Consider the following 21,289-nt stretch of genomic DNA (forward strand, 5'->3'; position numbering starts at 1 on the left):
CATCAGTTTTCCTCTCCTGCCCTGCTGCCAGCCAGTCCTACAAGCCAAAAATTAGAGGCCAGATGAAGAGTCTCTTGGTTTTGCTAGCTCCAGATGAAACCAAAGACACCCACACAGGTATATGTAATTTAAATATATATTAAATTAAACTGGTATAGGGTTCCCATTTGCAAACAGTGTGTAAAACTACTGAGCCTTGGTCCCTCTCAAAAAAAAATTTGTAGCCACTCCCAGTTCAAGCCTCAGAAACTATTAGAAATTTAACATGCCTTTCCAAATATAAAGAAAACTGTGTGTCACCGCTGTTTCCTAAGCCACAACTTGATGACAAACACCACAGACAAGTGAGTAATTAAATGTCAGCAGGCAAGATTTCTAACAAGTTTCTATGAGAAATAAATTACATTATGGAAATGTAAAATTCAGAAAAGGAAAATCCAAAACTTGTTCTATAAATATTTCACTTCAAAGTGGTGAGCTTTATTTAGTTCAGATTTCTTTTAGTCCTAAATATCCCTGGAAGACATCTTTAGGCAAAAGAATGTAGAACTAACACACCCTTAAATAAAGTCAAAAACGATTACACCTCTATTTTGTGTTTAATTAGTCACCAAGTACAAGACTGGAATATGACACATTCTAGGAAGTTGTATAAATGTTTATCATATCAACAAGGACACATGTTAGTCAGCCTACAAGAGAAGTAATTCTCCAGGTTTTCTTTTTTTTTCCTTTTTTTTTATTGTAAAGATACTGTACCAAGGGATTACAGATACAGGAGTAAGGTAATGAGGGGTTTCAAAACAAAATGAATATTATATGGATTTCTAGGAAGTATACAAGTACTTTGTATACATACATTCACAATGAAGAAAATATTCTTAAACATTAATTTCAGACTAATTTTAAAGTAACTTCCGAACTATTCAGAATGAGAGTAGATATTCTTCTCAGCGATATGAATAACAGATATAACTGAAACAAAACAATAGCATAGTAGCTTGACCTTGGTATAAAAATAAAGAAAAGAAAAGCCTAGTTAATTTGGAAGTTTGTATTAGACACAGAGCTGTTTGAAAATGCACTTTGACATTAGACAAAAAAGACTATAAAAGGAACTCCTGTGGAAATGCAAGCTCATGAGACTTCTTTACATAAATGGTGTTAGCTAAATGCAAGAGATCTTATCAGGAAAGAAATTAACATTATGCAATGCCACTGGTGTTGAGGGAGAGGGAGAGAGAGACAGAGAAACAGAGACAGACAGAGACAGAGAAAGAAAAGAGAGATCCACTCACTCAAGGCAAAAATGTCAGGTCAAGAACCAGCATCCATGAGCTTATATATCTCTGCTTGTACATCTCCTGTCAAAGCTAATTATTTACTCTCTAAACAAATTTAAAGCCATCAGACCAACAGATCATAGTATATTATTTGTGGAAATTACTAGAAATACCACCGTTGACTGTTGGCCCATCGACTACATGATCAATGGGGAACATTTCTGTAGAAAAATTACTATCGTCTTCAACCAGAGCCTAAACAGAAGCATAACTCACACATGAACAGTTATTCTGTTCTGCTTAGCATTAGTTGTTATTCACTTCTAAGCTTTTGCTATACCTGCTCAATTTTTGAAATGATTCTTTCAGAAACTGTGAATAGATTTGTCTTTTTATCATTCTTCTCCCGAGGTGCTTAGAAGGATAAATACTATTATCAAGGATTGCTACAAAAGGGGATAGATTTTTAATAGGATTATGATAACAGGATCTTTATCCGATGACTGCTGCAAGGAAGGAAGAAAGGGACATCTATAAGATTATAGACTTTTAAATAAAAAGTGGATTATCTTATTAGCTCAGCAGCTGATATGCAGCACTTCAAGTCAGGTTTCTTTGTAAAAGGAGACACGGCCAGTGAACAGGCATTTGACTGACTAGAACAACATTCACAACAGAAAAACAGAAAGACAAAATACTGAGAGCCATTCTGTACATCTCACACCAGCTGTGACTACTTTTTTCTGAATCTGAAAGGCAATCAAACCCATGCAAGCTAAAAACATGCAGCTGCTATGTGCAAATAGGAGATAAATGAAATTGTATACAGAAGCGTGCTCTCACGTAGAGCTGGGTAGAAATATTTTCACTTTGAACGTGAAATAATCGAATGAGTTTAGCCTTTCCTAAATTTCAGACAAAAACATTTAACTGAACGTGAAATAGGAACAAGGTATCATGACTTTAAGACAATGTCGATCCCAGAACTCTGAAGACGAGAAAAGCCAAAATCTAAGAAAGGTTCCTAATCCATAGTCCAAGAGCAGGCATGGGGCAGCGAGGCCACTAGGTGGAATTCTGTTGGCCAAGATGGTTCCAGGGAAAAGTCAGTGACCAGCGAAGCTTCCGTTACAACAGAACACATCAAGACAACGGCCTACACCCCCTGAGCAGCTCATGCCTCCCTGAAGCCACCGGGAGGCACCACTCACACGGAGAGCAGGCCACCATGCCGGGTTGCTCTTGATGCCATGGAGATTTTCCTTGACTGTGTCTGTACCCAAAAAGGAAGCAGCCTCTCCAGCATTCATTCAGAGTAAGAACATTGTCTGTACACACTTAATATTTTCCATTCAGAATCCTGGGTAGGATTATGAGTTTTCACTTGATGTCATGGTTTAGGAACGTTGCCTTCAAGTCAGTGTGAAAAGTTCTATGGTATAAAGGTATTTCAAGAAGAATTACACAATCAACTAGCAAGAAATCTGGGAATATGATGATAATAGTTGGAAAAGAGACAGAGTCGAGAAAAGTAAGTTTCTCCTCTGTGCCAAGCATCCCTGCTTTGGATGCTGGATTCTGGGAAAAGGGTACCAGGGATTCAGAACTGGAACCATAGAGAAAGTGCAGTGAGGGTGAGGATGAAGGTTTCATGGGAGACAACTATTACTAAGTGATGTGGAATTACATCATATTGTAACTACTAGTAAAGGGTGTAAGTTATATCAATTTGACTATGATAAAAAACCAACTTATGGATGCTCACACCTGTAATCCTAGCTCCTCAGGGGTAGAGAGCTAGAGGACTGTGGTTCAAAGCCATCATGGGAAGAAAAGTCTGAGAGACTCCAACTCAACTGACTCGCAAAATGCCAAACTGGAGACATGGCTCACATAATAGAGCGCCTGATATGAGGTCCCGAGGTTAAAACACAGTGTACGCGCATACATATACACAAACACACATATGCACAAATGTATATCAACCAACAGTGAATTACAGCGTTATGCCTAGACTATCATTCCTTATTTGAGCTATGCAACATCAACTTTTTTTTTTTGTTTTCCAAAATACAACTCCATGTACTAAAGGTATAACAGAAATCAGATGTCTCTAGAAACTTTCATCTCTTTGTTTCTCTTCTAAAGATTCTAAGACAGTCACAAGAATTTCCTGCCAACCCTCACTCCTGGTACCCTGGAATCTTTCCACTTTATGGATGCGCAGAGAGGGACAACAGTGATGGAGAGCAGAGCAGGGGAAGAACTGTGAGCTCCCCTCACAACCTTCCCAGGGTCCCAGCCTGGGTCTAGAATCAAAGGAACATTGGGGTTGCATGTTCACTCAGACGTCAAGTGAAAAATACAACCATTACTCTATCAGGAAACTACAGAATCGGACATCAGAGGACCTGGAGACCAGCAGTGCCTCTGAACCACTTCTCCACCCTTTTCCATTTATCCATAACCTTGGATACCTAATGTAACATCGGATTTGTGCAATAGTTAGTGTCTCATGCTTTTGTCACGCAGCTGTTACTTTGAGTCAGTATTTGTATGTCCTGGCTGGACCTACAGAAGTCTCTCCATTGATGGCTGTGCACGAGAACATGCCGCTGCATAGAGGAATGGCTGGGAGCATTGGTTTTGGAGACTGCCCAGAAGACATGTATAAAGGAGAAAAAGCTGGGGTCAGCCAGGCGATGGTGGCTTATGCCTGTAATCCTAGCTACTCAGGAGGCTGAGATCTGAGGATTGCAGTTCAAAGCCAGCCTGGGCAGGAAAGTCCATGAAACTCTTATCTCCAGTAAACCACCAGAAAATCGTAAGTGGCGCTGTAGCTCAAGTGGTAGAGTGCTAGCCTTGAGCTGAAGAGCTGAGGGACTGTACCCAGGCTCAGAGTTCAAGCCCCATGACCAACAATAACAACAAAAAGGCTGGAGTCAAAGGAGAAGGCTCAAAGACTGCCCATGTCAGGTTCCTGTGTGCTCCGTGATGCAGGGCCAGGGCTTCATCCTGCTGTCTTCCCCTGGTCACGTGAAGGTCCATTTGGAGGACAGGACATGCAACCGGCTGATCCTGGTTAACACTCAAAGTCTGAGACAGTTTATTTTAAAATGGAAGAGTCTGATTTTAATAAAAAAAAGATTTTTTAAAAAACCTTCATACATACCATCTATTATTAAAGAATTAGTTAATAAAAGGAGGTAGGAATGGAAAGAGAAAAGCCCCTGACTTTTCTCTTTTCTAAAATGATTCATCCCTGGGAAACTAATGAACTAGATTCATTTTTCGACAAAGACTTGCTAGAAACAAAGAAATAAAGACCTAAATGGCTCTTGCAAAATTGTTGTAAGATCTAATAAAATGGAAGGATCATACAGGCCTCTGTGCTCGCCGACACAGGCTGGCTGTGACCAGAGGCCACGCTCTGGAGGACACAGCGGCTTAATACAAATCCAGGCATTTGCTCCACAGTGGTTGATCTGCTGCAAAGGTAGCAGGAACCAAAGAAACCAGCAACAATGGGAGACAAAGTGTGGACTCCTATTGGGGGATTTCAAACTACCGAAACACAGAGAAAAAAATGTTCTCTTGAGTGATCGATAAAGTAAGACCTGTACCAACTGAATCAGGCTATAAATTCACTGGAAATGTAGTTGTTTGAAAGCATATTGTGGAAATCACGACCCTGCACCCCTAAATATTCCATCACCTGCTTCCTAAGAGTAAGAATCCAATACAAATCGCAGCCAAGAAAAATCATTTCATCCCATGCTGTTCTTCTTACCGAGAGTCTATGTTTAAGTTGCTCATGCTGCTTCTGAAATACTTCCTATATGTCCTTTGCCACAGTAGGGTGGCAAGAAGAATCCAAAATCTATTCATGGTCTACACAGTGTGAATATGCAGAGAGACTGGCATCGCTCTCTTTTGCCCGTCTGGTTTTTCATGACACTGACTCCCATACACACTCCATCCACGTGTCTCCTAGAGCTGCTGATGCTTGTGGGCTGGGGCGAGGGGGGAGGGGCGGAGGAATTGCTGGAGGTTGCACTCTGATCTAACACTGGGATCAAAAGCTCCTTACAGGCGATGCTGGCACCGGCCTGGCCTTCCTGGGATGGTTAGGAAGCGGAAATGTTGCATCATCTTGCTCTTGGGGAAGCTAGGCTGGCTAAGATGGGGTTCTCCGACCTTCCCGCTCCAGAGGTGGGGACACCTGGACAGCGCGGGGGCATTCTGCATCCCTAATGTGGCTTTAGCATCCACAGATAGCCTCTGCTTCACTTGCCAGAAACATCACAGAAGTGATGGCCGATTCCCCCGTTCTTCCGATACTAACAAACTGATATTCCAGGAAAAGAAGCTACTGCGTCCCTCCCTCCTCCTATTCCTTTGTAATGCCAGCATGAGCTCATGGATTCCAAAGACCTTAATGAATTCTCATCCTTTGGTTGCATTTTTTGATGTTCAAATTGTCCCAAATTCAAGTTGTTGCTGTTGGTGGTGGTGGTGGTGGTGGTAGTGGTGGTGGTGATGGTGGTGATGGTGGTGTGTGTGTGTGTGTGTGTGTGTGTGTGTGTGTGTGTGTGTGTGTGTGTGTGTGTGTGTGTGTGTGTGTGTGTGTTTGACAAGCCCTCTAGATGTCAAGAACAGCCTGGCTATCAGGTACTATATCCTTGCTGATAGATAAGACCTGAATATTTGTGCTCTCCCCCACCCACCCCGCCCAGCCCAGGGCAAATATCAGAATCTTGACTCCCAAGATGGCCAATGAGGCCATGAGGTTGGTGTCCTTGAAGGGAGTCCTGTGTGTTTACCACCCAGCTTCTGCTATGTGTGGGGAAGGGGGAGACTAGGCCCACCCCAGAACCCATACTTCCTGCCATCCTGGTCTCAGACCTCCCAGTGTCCAGAACAGTGAGGAATTACTTTTGTTTGTTATAAGCTACTCAGATACATAATCTAGCAGTCCAAACAGACTAAGACATTCCCCCTGGTATTTTCCTATCCTGTCTGAATTATTTAACTACTCAGGAATATTCTTTCTAATCAATGCTATTATAGCAAAAACTTATGATGAATTATAAAGAAAGCAAAATGTAACACACTCAGAAATACACAAGGAAGATTCAAAGTTCTTTCTAATCAATGCTATTATAGCAAAAACTTATGATGAATTGAAAGCAGAATGTAGCATGCTCAGAAATGCACAAGGAAGATTCAAAGTTACAGAAAGTGCAAAGCTCATGCACACTTGATCATACAAAATAATATTTATCAAAATGAACTCCAGGAAATGAACACAAGAGATTTTTTTTCTTGTATGCTCTTTTCGTTTTCTTTCCGTTTTGTTCTGTTTGTTATATATCTTTGGGAGGGTAAGAGGCACAGAAATGGAGGGACAAAGGGCAAACAAATGCAGCAGTGATACTCATTGGAAACCATGTTGAAAATGAATTATACAACTTGTGGGTGGGAGGGGGAAACAGAGAGAGTGAAAGAGGTGACATTGTCCAAAAAGAAATGAACTTTTTACCTGACTTAAGTAACTTTAACCCCTCTGTACATCTCCTTTATAATAACAATTAAATATTTTTAAAGATTCAAAGTTGAATTCCAATGTGCCACTCTTACTGAGTAACATAATTTTGAAAGTTCTTCAACTCATACTTTCCACAATACTTTAAGAAGTTGGGTTTTACAGCTGACACTAAGCAAAAGGAAAGAAATGTACAAATCATCCGATTTGAAAGAAATAGTGTTATTGTTAAAGTTTATAGTGTCCTTAAGCTTTGTAGATCAAGATAATGACAATTTGCATTGTGAAGGTTAAAATGTGTTTGTGACTTTAGCTAAGTATCACTATGGCATAATACTATAAAATGTATGTAATTACCTAATCTCAGTAAAGAAATAAAAAAAGAAAAAAGAATTTAGGTTATAGCTACCCCTACAAGAATTATGATAGAAATAAACTGAAGGCATCAGAGCACTTAAATGCATGTGTGTACACACGTGCATGCTCTCTTTCTCTCTCTCTCTCTCACACACACATACACACACACACACATATACACACAAAGAATAAGTCTGTACTTATTCTTTGCTCCCTGAAGTTGATGAAGCTTGTATTATATCCTTCTAGAGAAAATCATCATTTAACATGGATTATGGTAAAGTATCAGAATGGTACTTTTCTGTTTCCTTGGATTTTCCATCTTTAAAACAAAGTTGTTGATAAGTAGCGCTGTTAATTCATGTCAAGAGTAACTGGGCCATAACCAGTTCTTGATGAATTAGTTTACAAGTATTAGTTACAATTTACAATTTACAAGTATTGCATGCCTAGCTCATGTGATATTTATTATAGATGCTTTTATCGATATTAATTGTTTACTCTTCTTGGCTAGGTTGTATAAGACTTTCCATGGCATCCCTTACTTAGCCTATTGGGACAATATATCATAGGAAAACATTTGTTGAGCTGTATTGATTATTTCAATTCAATTAATAAATTAGCTCAATGAAAACTGGATTGATTGGTTTTCCCCTCAAATCAATAAATTGCTTTATTGAATTAATGATTTTGGCACTCAGTATAGATCCCTCTACTTCAATTTTTGTTTTAACTGTGTTAATATAAGCATGAGAGCTTGCTTAAAAAAAAAGCTCATACAATTATTACAGTAGAAAAACAGATTTCATCTATTTAATGCTCCCTGGGAAGACACTACTCTTTTTATGATGAAAAATGGGCTCATTATAATAGACAAGAATTACTGGACCCTGCTTCACAAAATCTTACTTTATCTACACTTTTGGGAAACACTACTTGAACACTTTGGTTAAAAAAAAAAAGAATAATAATGTGGAATTCTATGAGACAAAGGTGATGAAAATGGAAAGATTTGACAGACCAAACTGGAAAAAACAAACATGACACACTCATTTGTAGAGCACATTATACAAAAGTACAGCTTTCCAGAAAAGCAAGAGTATACCTTTCTACCACCGGAAAGCCTACAAGTGCATACATCACTGAATACAAAAAAGAAATCTCAGAATGTTTGGCACCAAATTACAGTTAAGCCAAAGGAATCAGTTCTGGCATTCTATTACACCTCAGGGGGGACTATCATTAACCACGGTATAACATATATTTCAAAATACCTAGAGGAGAGGATGTTGAACGTCTCACCATAAATAAAGGATAAACATTTGAGGTGGTGGATATGATCATTGCACTCATTGCACGATGTATAAATATATGAAAAGCTAGCACTGCACCACATAAATGTATACCGTGACTATGGACCCATCAAAAGTGAAATAAGGGGCTGGAAAGGTGGCTCAGTAGTAGAGTGCTTGTCTTGCATACATGAGGCCCTGGGTTTGATTCCTCAGCACCATATGAGCAGAAAAAGCCAGAAGTGGTGCTGTGGCTCAAGTGGTAGAGCGCTAGCCTTGAGCTGAAGAGCTGAGGGACAGCGCCCAGGCCCAGAGTTCAGGCCCCACGACCAACAAAATAAATAAATAAATAAAAATAATAAAACCAAAAGTGAAATAAAACACTCATCGACACCATCTCTGTAAGCAGGGGCTGCAGCAGTACTGGTTGCCTGTAAAACCTGGACCCAGGCTTCACTCTCCCTGGCCCAGGAGTGGATCCTGTCTAAGACACACCAGGGCCAACATTTGGGTTAGGAGGGGGCCTGTGACACACTCCGTACAGTGAGGCATGAGAGGCAGTGCACTGGGAAGTTTGTCTTACTCTTCAAACACAAAGGTATTTTGGAAAAAGGAGGGGCTGCCAGCTTTAGACGTCACATTATGATCACGTCCTTTTCCAAACTTTTAAAGCCACTGCACTAGTATAAAGGACACTTCCAAGCCTGCAAAGAGTGTGCAGGACAGAGAGATGTGATGGACTGGTGCTTGAAGAATCCATACCACTTCACAGAATTCCAGGAATCCTGTGTCACCTGGTATTTTATTATCTAAGACAATGCACCTTCTTTCTCTGGCTGGGATAGTAGACCTTCTGTTTCTGGTCTACAAGTGTGTTTTAAGTGATACAGTTTTAGGAAGTCTCTAAACCTGATTGACAGGCAGATTTTGAGTGTGTGTGTGTGTGTGTGTGTGTGTGTGTGTGTGTGTGTGTGTGTGTGTGTCTGTGTGTGTCTGTGTGTGTGTGTGCGTGTGTGTACTGAGCTCAGTGCCTGGGTCCTGTCCCTTACCCTTTTCATTCAAGGCTGGTATTCTACCACATGAGCCAAATCTCTACTTCTAGCTTTTTGCTACTTAATTTAGAGATGAGTCTCTCTGATATGTCTGCTCTGGTTGGTCTGAAACTTTGATCCTCAAGTCTCAGCCTCCTAAGCATCTAAGATTACAGGTGTGAGCCACCAGTGCCTAGCTTGACAGACTGATTTTTAAAGAGGAGACCTGCAGTTTAACTGTCTAAAATATGTTCATATCTCCAATGAATATTCTAGGAAAAAAACAGTCAGGCTTACTGCTGATTGTATATCCAGTGAAGAAAGATAAAGAGCAGATACCAATCTAGGAAAGTCAGGTGCAAACCCCAGCTATAGCTTTGTTTGCCTGGATTCTGTTCCCGGGCTGTAAACGCTCATGGTAAAACTTGCCCTGCAGGTTGTAGGGAGTATTCAATGCAATAATGTAATAATAAAAGGCCTGTCAAATAGGAAATGGAATAAATGTTAGTTTCTTTTCCCCTTAATCCTTTGCCAAGATGAAACACTAACTCAGTTTATTAGACCATTAATTCCCAAGCTTTCTTTGTAGCAAGAATTACTCTGACAGCAAGGCAGGTGTCATCAAGACTAATTTCTGCTGGAAAAGTTGCACCTCTGGGGCCTCCCCTGTGAATCCCAGAAGGGCTCAGGAAGGGCTACTTCCAGCCCTGGAGAAAACTGCTGTGACAATAACCACAGTGGATGAGCTATGCACTCTTGGTTGGTTTATTCTCACGTGGTCTAAAGACTATGTGGATGGGATTAATGGGTTCCAGGAAGTATGCTTATAGAAACTTTCCCTTCAATGTTTCCATGCTCCATGACATTCCACCAGAAGTTAATCAGATTCTGTGGATTCTACCTTCTGAACACGAGTAATTCACACTCTGTCTTAAGGAGAGGTCACACTGGGTGTATGTGAATAAACGTGGGATCACTCTTGGCATCACAATGTGGGAATTGTAAACATGTTCCACTTCTTAAAACAAATAAGTCAAAGTTATGCTTACTTAAATAGACATCAATTTGATGGCCTCTTATATTTAAAATATGGGTAAAATTGGCAATGTGTAATGGAAGACAATTGGACATGAAAAGCTTTGGAAATGCATTTGGACCTTGATCTAGAAGTTCTACTTCTAAGAATCAATGTTATAAAATGAATCAAGTATCTTTACAATGATTTTTTTCAACAATTTTTTTTGTAGGCTGAAAACAATCTAAGCATTGAAAATGAGAAATTTTACTTAAGTCTTGGAATGTCTACCTAGTTGAATACTATGCAAGCCTTGAAAATGAATTTGAAGGAAAATAATCTGCTGACATGTAAAGACATTCAGGATATATGTCAGGTTTTACGAGAGGCCATGTGTGTTACAGTTTTTACTAATTTAAATGTATTTATTAACTTTTGATAGCTACAGGACAAAATACAAAGAAACATTGCTTCTGTCTAAGCATTTTTATTTTCTTCCATTTTGATTCCATGTATTTTCTGCTCTAAGCATGAATTAGTTGTGTATTCAAGAAAACATTTCTGTAAAACTCGAGAGAAGAATTGGCCAAATATTTTAAAGTAAGTGACTATCCTCCCTTGTTCGCTGTATAGATTCTTAAGCTTTCCAACTTTCTCCAACATCTGACTGAAGAAGCTGAAATTTGAGACGGGATAAGACAATCTCAGGAAGGAGAGCTACGCCCCAGGGAACATGGCTCTTCAGCTCCTTCATCTTCTTCTTGTCCATACACAAGGACCCTGGGAGGTTTAGAGAGTTGTAGGGGCGGCTGATAAGTCAGGGGCCCACGCCTCTGCTCTGAAGCTTGAGGAAGCATGGGAAACACAGCCACCGGTGCCCAGCTGGTTTCCTGTGTTCCCGGAAGTTTCCTTCTGTCACCTCCTAGTGCATGAGGCTCTGGCTCTCTACCATGGCCTCTCTGTTGCACTAGTCTGGACTCTGAGTTCTTCAGAAAATTATTCATGATTTTTATTGTCGCTGGTTTTTGTTGACCCCCTGCTACATGCCATGCGCCCAATATTGTGTTCCAGCTAATTCTTCAGCTGGCCATTATCAGGTATCTACCCCAGAATGAGGCTGATGCCAGGAAAATAACTAGCCCCTTTCACAACCATGGAGTGATCAAGGACACTACACGGCTGTGCCCTAAGTAGCCAGTGACAAAGACAGCCAGGATGTCATCCAGGGTCCTGTGTGTTCACTGAACGCTGACCTGCTGTCTCCCAACCTCTGCAAACCTCAGAGCCCAGTGCAAAAAATAAGCCTACATGTAACTTGTCCTAAGTACCACATCTGTGAGAGACGAATGAGAATGGCACTGTGCAAGCATTTGAACCACACAAGGGCCACAGAATCTGCTGCATGCAGATGCTTTGGCCCTCAGGACCCCAGAGCAAAGTTAGCTTTCCTAAAGCATTTTGCAAAACATTGAGTGAGAGGTTTTAGACATATAGAGAAAGCTTAATGTAAAAAAAAAAAAAAAGTCCTGTGTGTAGATAGGTTTAGAATTAATAAGTCCTGGGGAAAAGCTATCAGCTCAATGTTCCTTTCTCCCTTCTAAAGCTTTTGATTTAATGTTTACTCTCTAAGTGCATGAACTTTTGAACAACAGGAATCATTGCCATAGGACTTAAGACTCTCCTGTGGCTGGTTGCTAGAAAATCTCCTTCCTCATTTCAGTTTCTACTCCCCAGGAGCAAATTAGAGCTTGGGAAGTGAGTTAATGCACATTCTGTTTTAACTTAACGCAGTAGTTGGCTCAAAGACTCAAAACTCCCGTGTCAAGGCTGAGGATTTGGTGAACTAATCTTTTTAAAAACTAATATCTTGAGATTCAGGGAAGAAAGGGATTTCTCTTGACCCTGTTTTAAAATTAGCATCTCTTAAGTTGTATGAACAATGTATGCTGAGGTTTAAAATGCAACAGTATAGCCAGGTGCCAATGGCTCATGCCTATAATCTTTGCCACTCACTCAGGAGGCTGAAATCTGAGGATTGCAGTTCAATACCAGCCCCAGCAGGAAAGTCTGTGAGACTCTTATCTTCAATAAATTACCAAAAAAGATAGAAGTTGTGTTCTGGTTCAAGTGGTTATCCTTGAGCAAAAGACACTCAGGGACAGTGCTCAGTCTCAGAGTTCAAGTCCCAGGACCAGCAAAAAAAAAAATCACCAGTACAGGTAAGGTGAAAACTCTCTCCCACATAGTTGGAAAAAAATTATGTCTCATATTGGATTATGTCTCATATCGACGTTGAAGTTGTTTCTATGGTTACATAAGCAACATTTTACAAACACAGGCTGAAATCTGAGGGTTCATGGTTTGAGTACAGCCTGAGCAAGCAGTTTATGAGAGATCCAAGGGCAGACTGGTATCTGCCTGCCTTTGTGGCTATGGTGGGAAGTGTAAACAGGAGGCTCAAGGTCCAGTGTGGCTCAGACAAACAGCGGGACTCTACCTCACCCAATAACCAGAGCAAAGAGGGAAGAAGTTATGGCTCAAGTGGTACAGTGTCTACAAAGTAAGCAGAAAGCCCTGCTTTCAAACCCTACTACTTCTTTAAGTATTTTTTTCCTCCAGATGGATATTTTGTTGGGTACAGACATTTAATATGGCAAACAATGCTACATGCGGTGAATTCACTATCAATTATAGGAATATTCTTAGAAGTAAAATTGATAGGCCAGAAGAGAGAAGCATTTAAAACGTTGAGCAACGTTGGAAATTGCTGTCCAGAGGTAGCTGTGATAATTGGCTCTTCCCTACCAATTATGAGGTGCATAATATATCAGTGATTTATTGGATTAGAACGAGTGGTTGCAGATGGCAAGAAATTATAATGCCTTTCCTCGGGGACACCCTGTATTCCTGGGCCTTTCCCTCTAAGAAGAAGCAGTGTTGAAGACAAGGAGGTTCCATGGAGAAGAGACTGATAGCCAAAGAGTATTTTCTGTGGGCTGGGTCCAGATCCAAGTGCTCTGTGCACATTGTTGTCTGTTCGTCGAACAGCACAGCGGTAGGTAGAGAGGCACCAAGATGATGCTCATTTTACAGCCAAGAAAACCCAAGTCCAGAAGAGCAAATCTCCTTCTGTCACACAGCTGATATAAGCCATCGGACCTGGGGGGCTGGAGCCCGAGTTGGGTGCTTTCAACCTTGGAGACATACTGCCTTGCTCTGCTCAGGAGGATGTGCTGTTCCCACCACTAGACACGGGCTCTCGCAAAATCTCATCCTCATGGCAACAAAGGATTCTGCTTCCAATTGTGCACAGGTGTGAAGGTGACTTAACGCGTGAACAGGGGCCCCTCCATTGTACAGATGTGTTTCTTCAGAGCAGCGCATGGTCACTAATACCCATTGCTCAGGTGAGCAAGCTGTACTGCAGGAGGGGGTTAAGGACTGTTCTTGTTACAGCTCACCTCGCCAGGGCTCCACGTGCTCCGTGACCTTCCCTTATCCCACTCCTGTGCGGGAGGAGCCCAGGGGACCGGAATCACATAACTGTAGGGACACAGGAGCAGAGACTGGCAATTTCCTTTCTTCCTTTCATAAAGGTGAGCTCCAGTTGCCCAATCGGATGAAATGGAAGACAGACTTAAAGCCTCCCAGTTCCAAATGTTGACAAAGCCCACTTAGAAAGAGTGGGCTAGTGAGGGAACCAAGAGCAGATGAGGCCCCTTCTGCTGAGAATGACTTCGGTACTATAGCAATATACTTTCTATTTCAGCAGGCAACTCAGTAGCAGTCCGTGAGAACAGGGTTAGTACTGGTCTAGAGCTTGCTAGTTCAGGGAGGTGAGAATAGATGGAGGAAGAAGAGTTCTGAGTGTTTCAGGCCGGGAAGCCAGGCCAACTCCTGTGTCTGCTCACACTGCTCACTCTGCCGCCTCAGGGGGCAGGAGCTCAGGCCTGGACTCAGGTTTGCCCTGCTAACCTGAACCTCCTGAACCTCCCTGGTCAGTGTCCTCCTCTACAAGATGAATCATAACCAGTGGTAGCCACCCGTGTGTGTGTGGGGTGTGTGTGTGTGTGTGTGTGTGTGTGTGTGTGTGTGTGTGTGTGTGTGTGTGAATCCTGGGACTTGAGCTCAGGGCTTGGGTGCTGTCCCTTAGCTTTTTCTACTCAAGGATGGCACTCTACCACTTGAGCTACACCCCCACTTCTGGTTTTTTGTTCATTTATTGGAGAGAAGAGTCTCACAGACTTCCCTTCCCTGGGCTAGCTTCTAACCACAATCTTCAGTCTTAGGCTCTGGAATAACTGGGATTGCAAGTGTGAACCACCAGCTCCCAGTAGTACCTGCCTTATCAGCCTCTCACAAGATTAAGTATGTATACTGCAGATGTCTGCCCTGAACTTAAGGACTGAGCACGGAACCCCCAAATCCACACAGGAAGTCACACACACCCCTTTCTCATTCCTAAGGCTTAATTTATCTTTCATTTTGATGTCACAAAGGAAACACACTGTCATATATCTAAGTCTGCAACTGAGAAGAGGATTTCTTGTCATTAACTTAGGAAAGCTCCATGCTCTGGAAGCTGAGATGCTGGGTTATGCATTTCTGCAGCCTGGGTTAGGGCTGTCTATCTCTTCATAAAAGAGCAAATATGCAAGCAAACAGCATTCTTTCATAGCTTATTAGGCACAAGTCAGTGTATGCAGCTATTTAGTAGATGTTGTTTTATTACTTTATTTTATTGGTGTGTATTTGTGTGTGTGTGTGTGTATGTGTGTGCGCACGCGCACAGGCTCACAACTACACACTTAGCCCTAAAAGTTTTTTTTTTTTTTGGTCAGTTGTGGGGCTTGAACTCTGGGCCTGGGCGCTGTCCCTCAGCTCTTCAGCTCAAGGCCAGCACTCTACCACTTGAGCCACAGTGCCACTTTGGGCTTTTTTTTCTTTTTGCTTATGTGGTGCTGGAGAATCGAACCCAGGGCCTCAGGCATGCAAGGCAAGCACTCTACCACTGAGCCACCTTCTCAGCCCAGCCCTAAAAGTTTTCTTTTCTTATCCCATGGATGCTAATGTCATGTTACTGTAATTTTCTTCCTGGATTAGACAGTAAAACATGACAGCCATAGTCAAAGATGTAAACTGTTTGGTTTTTAAGGACAATTAAAATATTTGTGTTAAGCACCCAGATCTCATTTCAAAGCTTCACAAAATTTATTGTGCATTTCTGCATCTAAAACTTATTCAGCAACAAGGCTTTGCCACCATTTCCTTTTCATTAAAAATTTTGTCTTCAGTTACATGTGACCGCCTGACATGTTTTTGCATTTGGAAAGATGCTTTGTCTGTCTGTTCATGTGAGGTAAAGAGAAGCTGTTTTTTTTTTATCAGAATGATTGGTGTAAATATGAGTCATATTTATTTTCCATGGCTTAATCTCTTGTTTAAGACATTAGAGTCAGGATCTCTCAATGACAGTAAATATGAATGCCAGACAAAATGTGCATAGATGCACAAGCTGTGTCTGCAGTGAAGGCGGAATGGAGATTTCTCTATCCAACATTTGGGGAAATGTGTCATCTGAGACCTCTCTCTAACCCTTGGCATCTCTCAGTAGGAATTTTCTGTGGGTTTGTGGTCCCCTGAGTCCAGCTGCCTGTTCATCAGAATGGCTATCTCAAAATAAATAAAATGATAAATAAAAGAAAAGGAAGCTAGAGGGGACATGCAGGGAACTGGAGCTCTGTACAGTAAGAGGGGGTGTGGACAATGGTGGAGTTGCTATGGAAAGAGGGTGGAGTTGCTCAGAAAGCCAAACACAGACTTACTTCATGCTCCAGTTCTGCCACTCCTGGCTATGTATGTAAAGGAAATGAAGGAAGCATTCATATGAAGTACCTGCGCCCCGGTGTTTGTGGCAGCACTATTCACAATAGCCAAGGTACCCAGCAACAGAGGAATAGGTGAAGAATAATATGGAGAATTCAAGAAATTACAAGACTGGACTCCAGAGCCATGTCTTCTGGAGGCTGTAAAACATCATCACCTGGTGGGTTGCTTTATCTACAGCTCCAGTGACAAAGGAGTATGACTGATTGTTTACTGGCTGTGTCATTTTTGTCCCTGAGTACAAGCACCAAGGCTGCATCCATAGAAAAGTGCTTGAGAGGAAAATAAACATGAGAGTGGAGGAAAGGATATTGAGGCAGGACCTTTGAATATGTTCAATAGAATAATATTCAACCATAAAGGAGGGTAAAATTGTTTTCAGGAAAATGGACTGGAACTGGAGATCCTCATGTTGAGTAAGATAAGGTCAGATGCAGAAGGATGGGCATCCCATGTTTTCTCTGTGGTATAGGAGCTACAACTAAAATAAAAGCCTGTGAGCAGTGGAGGGATCCTAGGGAAAGGCAAGGTGGTGACTGGACAATGAATAGGGCAAGCAGGAAAGGACAGGTGAGAGGATGGATACTATCAAAGCAAGAATATATGCACATCTGGAAATGTCACCACGAAACCCATGAATATCTGCAATTACTATGCATAATTATCATAAAAGATGACTTCAAAAAGAAGTCAACTACAGAAGCTTCAGGGTATTAATTAATTCACAGCCAGCCCTGTTCTTCCTAGAAGCCCACCCAGTGACTTCACATGGCAGAGCTTCTAAGCCTGGCATTTCTCCCCAGAGTGAGGCACCTGTGGTAGGCAGTCTTCCTGGGGAAGGAACCACTGGGTTGTAGGAGACTTTGTCAGAGCTCCACTTCCTGTCCCATTTTCCCTCCCATCTTTACTTTCCTGACAACCACTGTCCCTAGTGATGCTACCTTTGAACTTGTTTTTGTGGCACAGAAAAATGGCACATGTAGTGAACAACTAATCACAGCTGTCTGTCACTGGGCTAGGAATGAAGTGGTAAGCGAAGGGATTGTGCTGTGCAGTGTGGTTTGAAAGCTTGGCTCTGGAGTCCAGGTTCAAATCCTAGCTGTTCCCCTTGCTCAACACTGCAACCTTAGGTACCCTTCTCCCCTTCTCAATGCTCCCATTCAGAGAGCCTGGTCTGTCTAGGGAGGGAGAGCTCTGGGAGATAAAGCTTTCCTTAGCACAGTATCTGGCCCACAGTGAATGCTCAAGAAACACTAGTTAAAATTACTGTGTGTGTGGGGGGGGGGGAGCGGGGAGGATGGGAAGGGATGGGAAGGGGAAACAAAGGAGGAGGCTACAATGCTTGATAAGAAATGTACTCATTATCTTGCCCATGTAATTGTAACCCCTCTGCACAGTATTTTCACAATAACCCCCCCAAAAAAATTACTGTGTAGATTTTAAGTTGTTTCTGTAGGAACTGTTGACTCAAAGCATTCTCCACAGTGTCTAATAAGTCAAACGAAGTTAAGAACATTTAAGATTCGTTTGTTTTTAAACTTCTTTTCCTATCACTCCCAATAAGGCTTCTCAGCACCAAACAAAGGCACCACCCTCTTCTCCTGCTATGATTCCTTTCCTTCCCTCTTCCCCAAATATCCATCATTTCCATTAACGGCCGTTAATCCCTAGCTTGGCTGAGGGCTCTGCTTCTCCAGGGTTAGTCTGGCCAGCCTGTCCTTCCCACCCCAACTGGAGGAGTTCCTGTCTGCTGCCCACCCCCACGAATTGTGGCATTCTACAAACAAATACAACCTAGGAAAGGGAAGGGAAGTCTCAAGCCACAGACCACAAAGGCATCAGTTCATGGCAAAGCAGTGGGGCCACCTCCTCCTATCTCCGTAGATACGAGGTCCCCTCACCCTGCCCACCTTTGTCCCCCACTAGGAAACACTTTTGCAAAGTGACACTCTAATAAAAGCTTAAAGAATGAATGTTTCATGATGAATTGTGAGCTTACAAATTATAGTTTTAGTGTCTTCCTTTAGGTGAGCCTGAAAACACGAAATGTTTGGTACCACAGACAGTCATAAAGTGAGGAAATGTTAGAGATAGCAGTGCAAATCTGCTTTCGCAAAGAAAGGCTCATCTAGAATACCCCTAAAACCTGGTCTAGAATACATCTAAGAGCCAACAGGAAACCATAGTGTCTACAATATTTCTTGCAAAATTGTGCTGTCCTAAGCCATTCATACCATAAAAACTCAGAAAAATAAAATAAAACTAAAACATCTTTTTATGCCTATGAAACTGACTTCAGGCGAAAAAAGCTTCAAAAGTGTGGAGAAAGTGTTTTGTCATGTGGTTAAGTGCAAGGAATGATTTTCCATGCCTCAATATTTCATCTATTATGCATTCCTGTACATTCTACCATATACAGACATGCTAGGACACTGTCAGCCATTCTGTGTGTTCAACTTGAAACCTTGATATTTACAAAGCCGAGGTTGCATAGAATACAGTCTTAGGTGTCTCTAGGACACTGGGAATAAATATCTCAAGTAAAAATTGACAATATGCAGAGCACTGTATAACATTAATAGGTTTTTATTGTTTGTTAATGTTTTATACCCTTTCAAGGCATCATCTCTAAATATGATTAAAATGAATTTTATTGTGCTACTTTTAGCGATTGTGTCATGGTTAATAAAAGCAGCATTAAAAGTTACATCATTTTAAAATAGATAGTTCTCTATGGTCACACCTCTATCACAGATACAGTGTTCAAGCCTGAACAATAAAATGAAAAGCCGTTTCCACACTCCATTCTGTCACTACTTCCCCGTCACTACCTCACAGAAGTTGACCAATGTCCCCACTGCAAAGCAAATCAACTGCTTAATACCCAGTATCATGAAACAAAAGTCAAGATTGGCCAATATAAAATCATTAGCCTATTTGCGTCCTCATTGTAAATAGCACAGGATGCATTAATACTAACCTAATCTGTTCCACTTAACAGGTTAATATTTAAGCTACTTCCATTTTCAAATAGCAATATCCACCGTTCATTTAGAAAACTCACTTGTGAAAATCTATTTTATTTAATTGCTTAGAAAGCTGCTAGCTCAACTGACTTCCTTTGTGAATTGTGACTTAACTACGTCATTTTCTCATCTTTTCAACGATTAGTAAGTATTGATCTGAAAAGGGAAGAGCACAACACAAAATGGAAAAACAAAACTATAATTTGAAGACAGAGAAGTTTCTACTACCCGAGTGAGCAGCAATGCAACACAAGTTGTTTTCCTGAGCACACCATAGATTAGAGATGTCATGTTTAAAAATGCACATACACATCCTTCAAACTAAATAAAATAAAGCAAGCATCTTTCCAGCTTCAGGAGCTGAAATAGCAATTAAGGCTGAACTTTAAATCATTCATCTCTATAACTAGAAGAGCAAGTCCCTTCCATGTAAATCTCATCCAATGAGACAAGAGATGCTAAATGCATTATTAATTGCTAGATAATTCCTTAATTTTAGAAGCTAGCTCGCTTCCAATGCTGGCAAATAAATAATGTGATTTATGAGCAGACGCACTCCTGTTCTTTCCTGGAGTTCAATAAGCACACACACACTGGATTATGGTGTGAATGTGTTTCTTCTGAGCCAGAAAACATAGCAGCTACAGCGAACCCACCCATCCACTTAGCATTTGAGCACGAGTATTTAAAATACCTAAATTCCTGCTGAATGCTGCAGCTCCAGTTCCCCTGGGGTCTCTCCCAAGCATGGCCACAGCCCCTCACCTCCCTCTCTTCCATGAATTCTGAGTTGTAAAAAGGCAGCTGTCATGGGTAGAGATTCTCGAATAGCAACAAGGTAACTCTTCTCTCCAAATTGTCCACACACACACACACACACACACACACACACACACACACACACACACACACACACACACTTTTTTTTACAAAATACACAAAAGAGAGTTGGTTTTTTTTTTAAAGAGGTGTCTAAAACATGCTGTTTGCCTGGGTTTGAAAAGCTATTTTTCCTCTACTTGCAGTTGATGTGTTTACAGATCTGATTAGAAAACCTGCCTGTACATAAAAAGTATTCTTTCAACAATATTCCTGTAGTGGTCTGCCTGCACAGACATATGTGCACATAAATAATACATGTTTATTCATGCATGCGTTCATTACCAAGGACATGCACGCACACATACACACACTCACACACACACACACCTTGACCAATAATTAAGCCACGCCGTTTTCTAAGCCTCCTCTGACATTTTCGCATGCATGTTATTCCAAAGACAGATTGTTTTATAAATATCATAAGCAGCTGCGTTTAATGCACCCTGAAGTGGCATGTTTGGAGGAGCAAATACGTTACCAGTCTCATGTTGAAGTTTCTGGAGCACCTGCAGGTGAGAGGAGACAGAAGCAGAAGCCGTCACGCGGTGTTCCCCCGGAAGCACGGAGCTGGCTGTGTCTGTGCAGGAATGTGAGCTGGAGTGAGCCTGCAAGGCTTTGAGTCGAGCTCACTCACTCTCAGCATCAGAGAGCCTCAAAGGGAGAAAAGGAAAAGGCAGCCCACAGACAGCTAGATGAGAAACTTCTGGTACCTCTCCAGCTCGGGGACGAAGTCTCTGTAATCTGGAAATGTAGAGCAGTAGGAATGAAGAGGCACTCGGATTTAAGGGTGAATTTGCTCAGCTGCACAGGAGTGAGCAGCTAACAGTCTTGAGCTCATTTTAAAGCAGTCATTCAGGAATCAGACTGGATTTTTAAAAAAGTAACAGAAATCCTCATTTGGGGATTTTTTTTTTTTTTGCAAAAGGCTACTCCAGCCTGCTTCCCCAGACACATTTACAAACTTCAAATGGA

General features: G+C 41.5%; 1 protein-coding gene across 1 annotated transcript in view; it reads right to left on the bottom strand.

Annotated features, from left to right (window-relative positions):
* Nucleotides 1-20,890, bottom strand: part of LOC138827340 (schwannomin-interacting protein 1) — a 476,238-nt gene extending 455,348 nt beyond the window's left edge. The window contains exon 1 of the mRNA XM_070022856.1: nucleotides 20,796-20,890. Coding sequence (XP_069878957.1) covers nucleotides 20,796-20,804 — 9 coding nt within the window. The 5' untranslated portion in view covers nucleotides 20,805-20,890. The remainder of the gene's footprint in view (nucleotides 1-20,795) is intronic.
* Nucleotides 20,891-21,289: the final 399 nt, after the last annotated feature.

The sequence above is a fragment of the Dipodomys merriami genome, unplaced genomic scaffold (genome assembly GCF_024711535.1).
Source record: "Dipodomys merriami isolate MVZ:Mamm:240054 unplaced genomic scaffold, mDipMer1.0.p SCAF_154, whole genome shotgun sequence".
Classification (NCBI taxonomy): Eukaryota; Metazoa; Chordata; class Mammalia; order Rodentia; family Heteromyidae; genus Dipodomys; species Dipodomys merriami.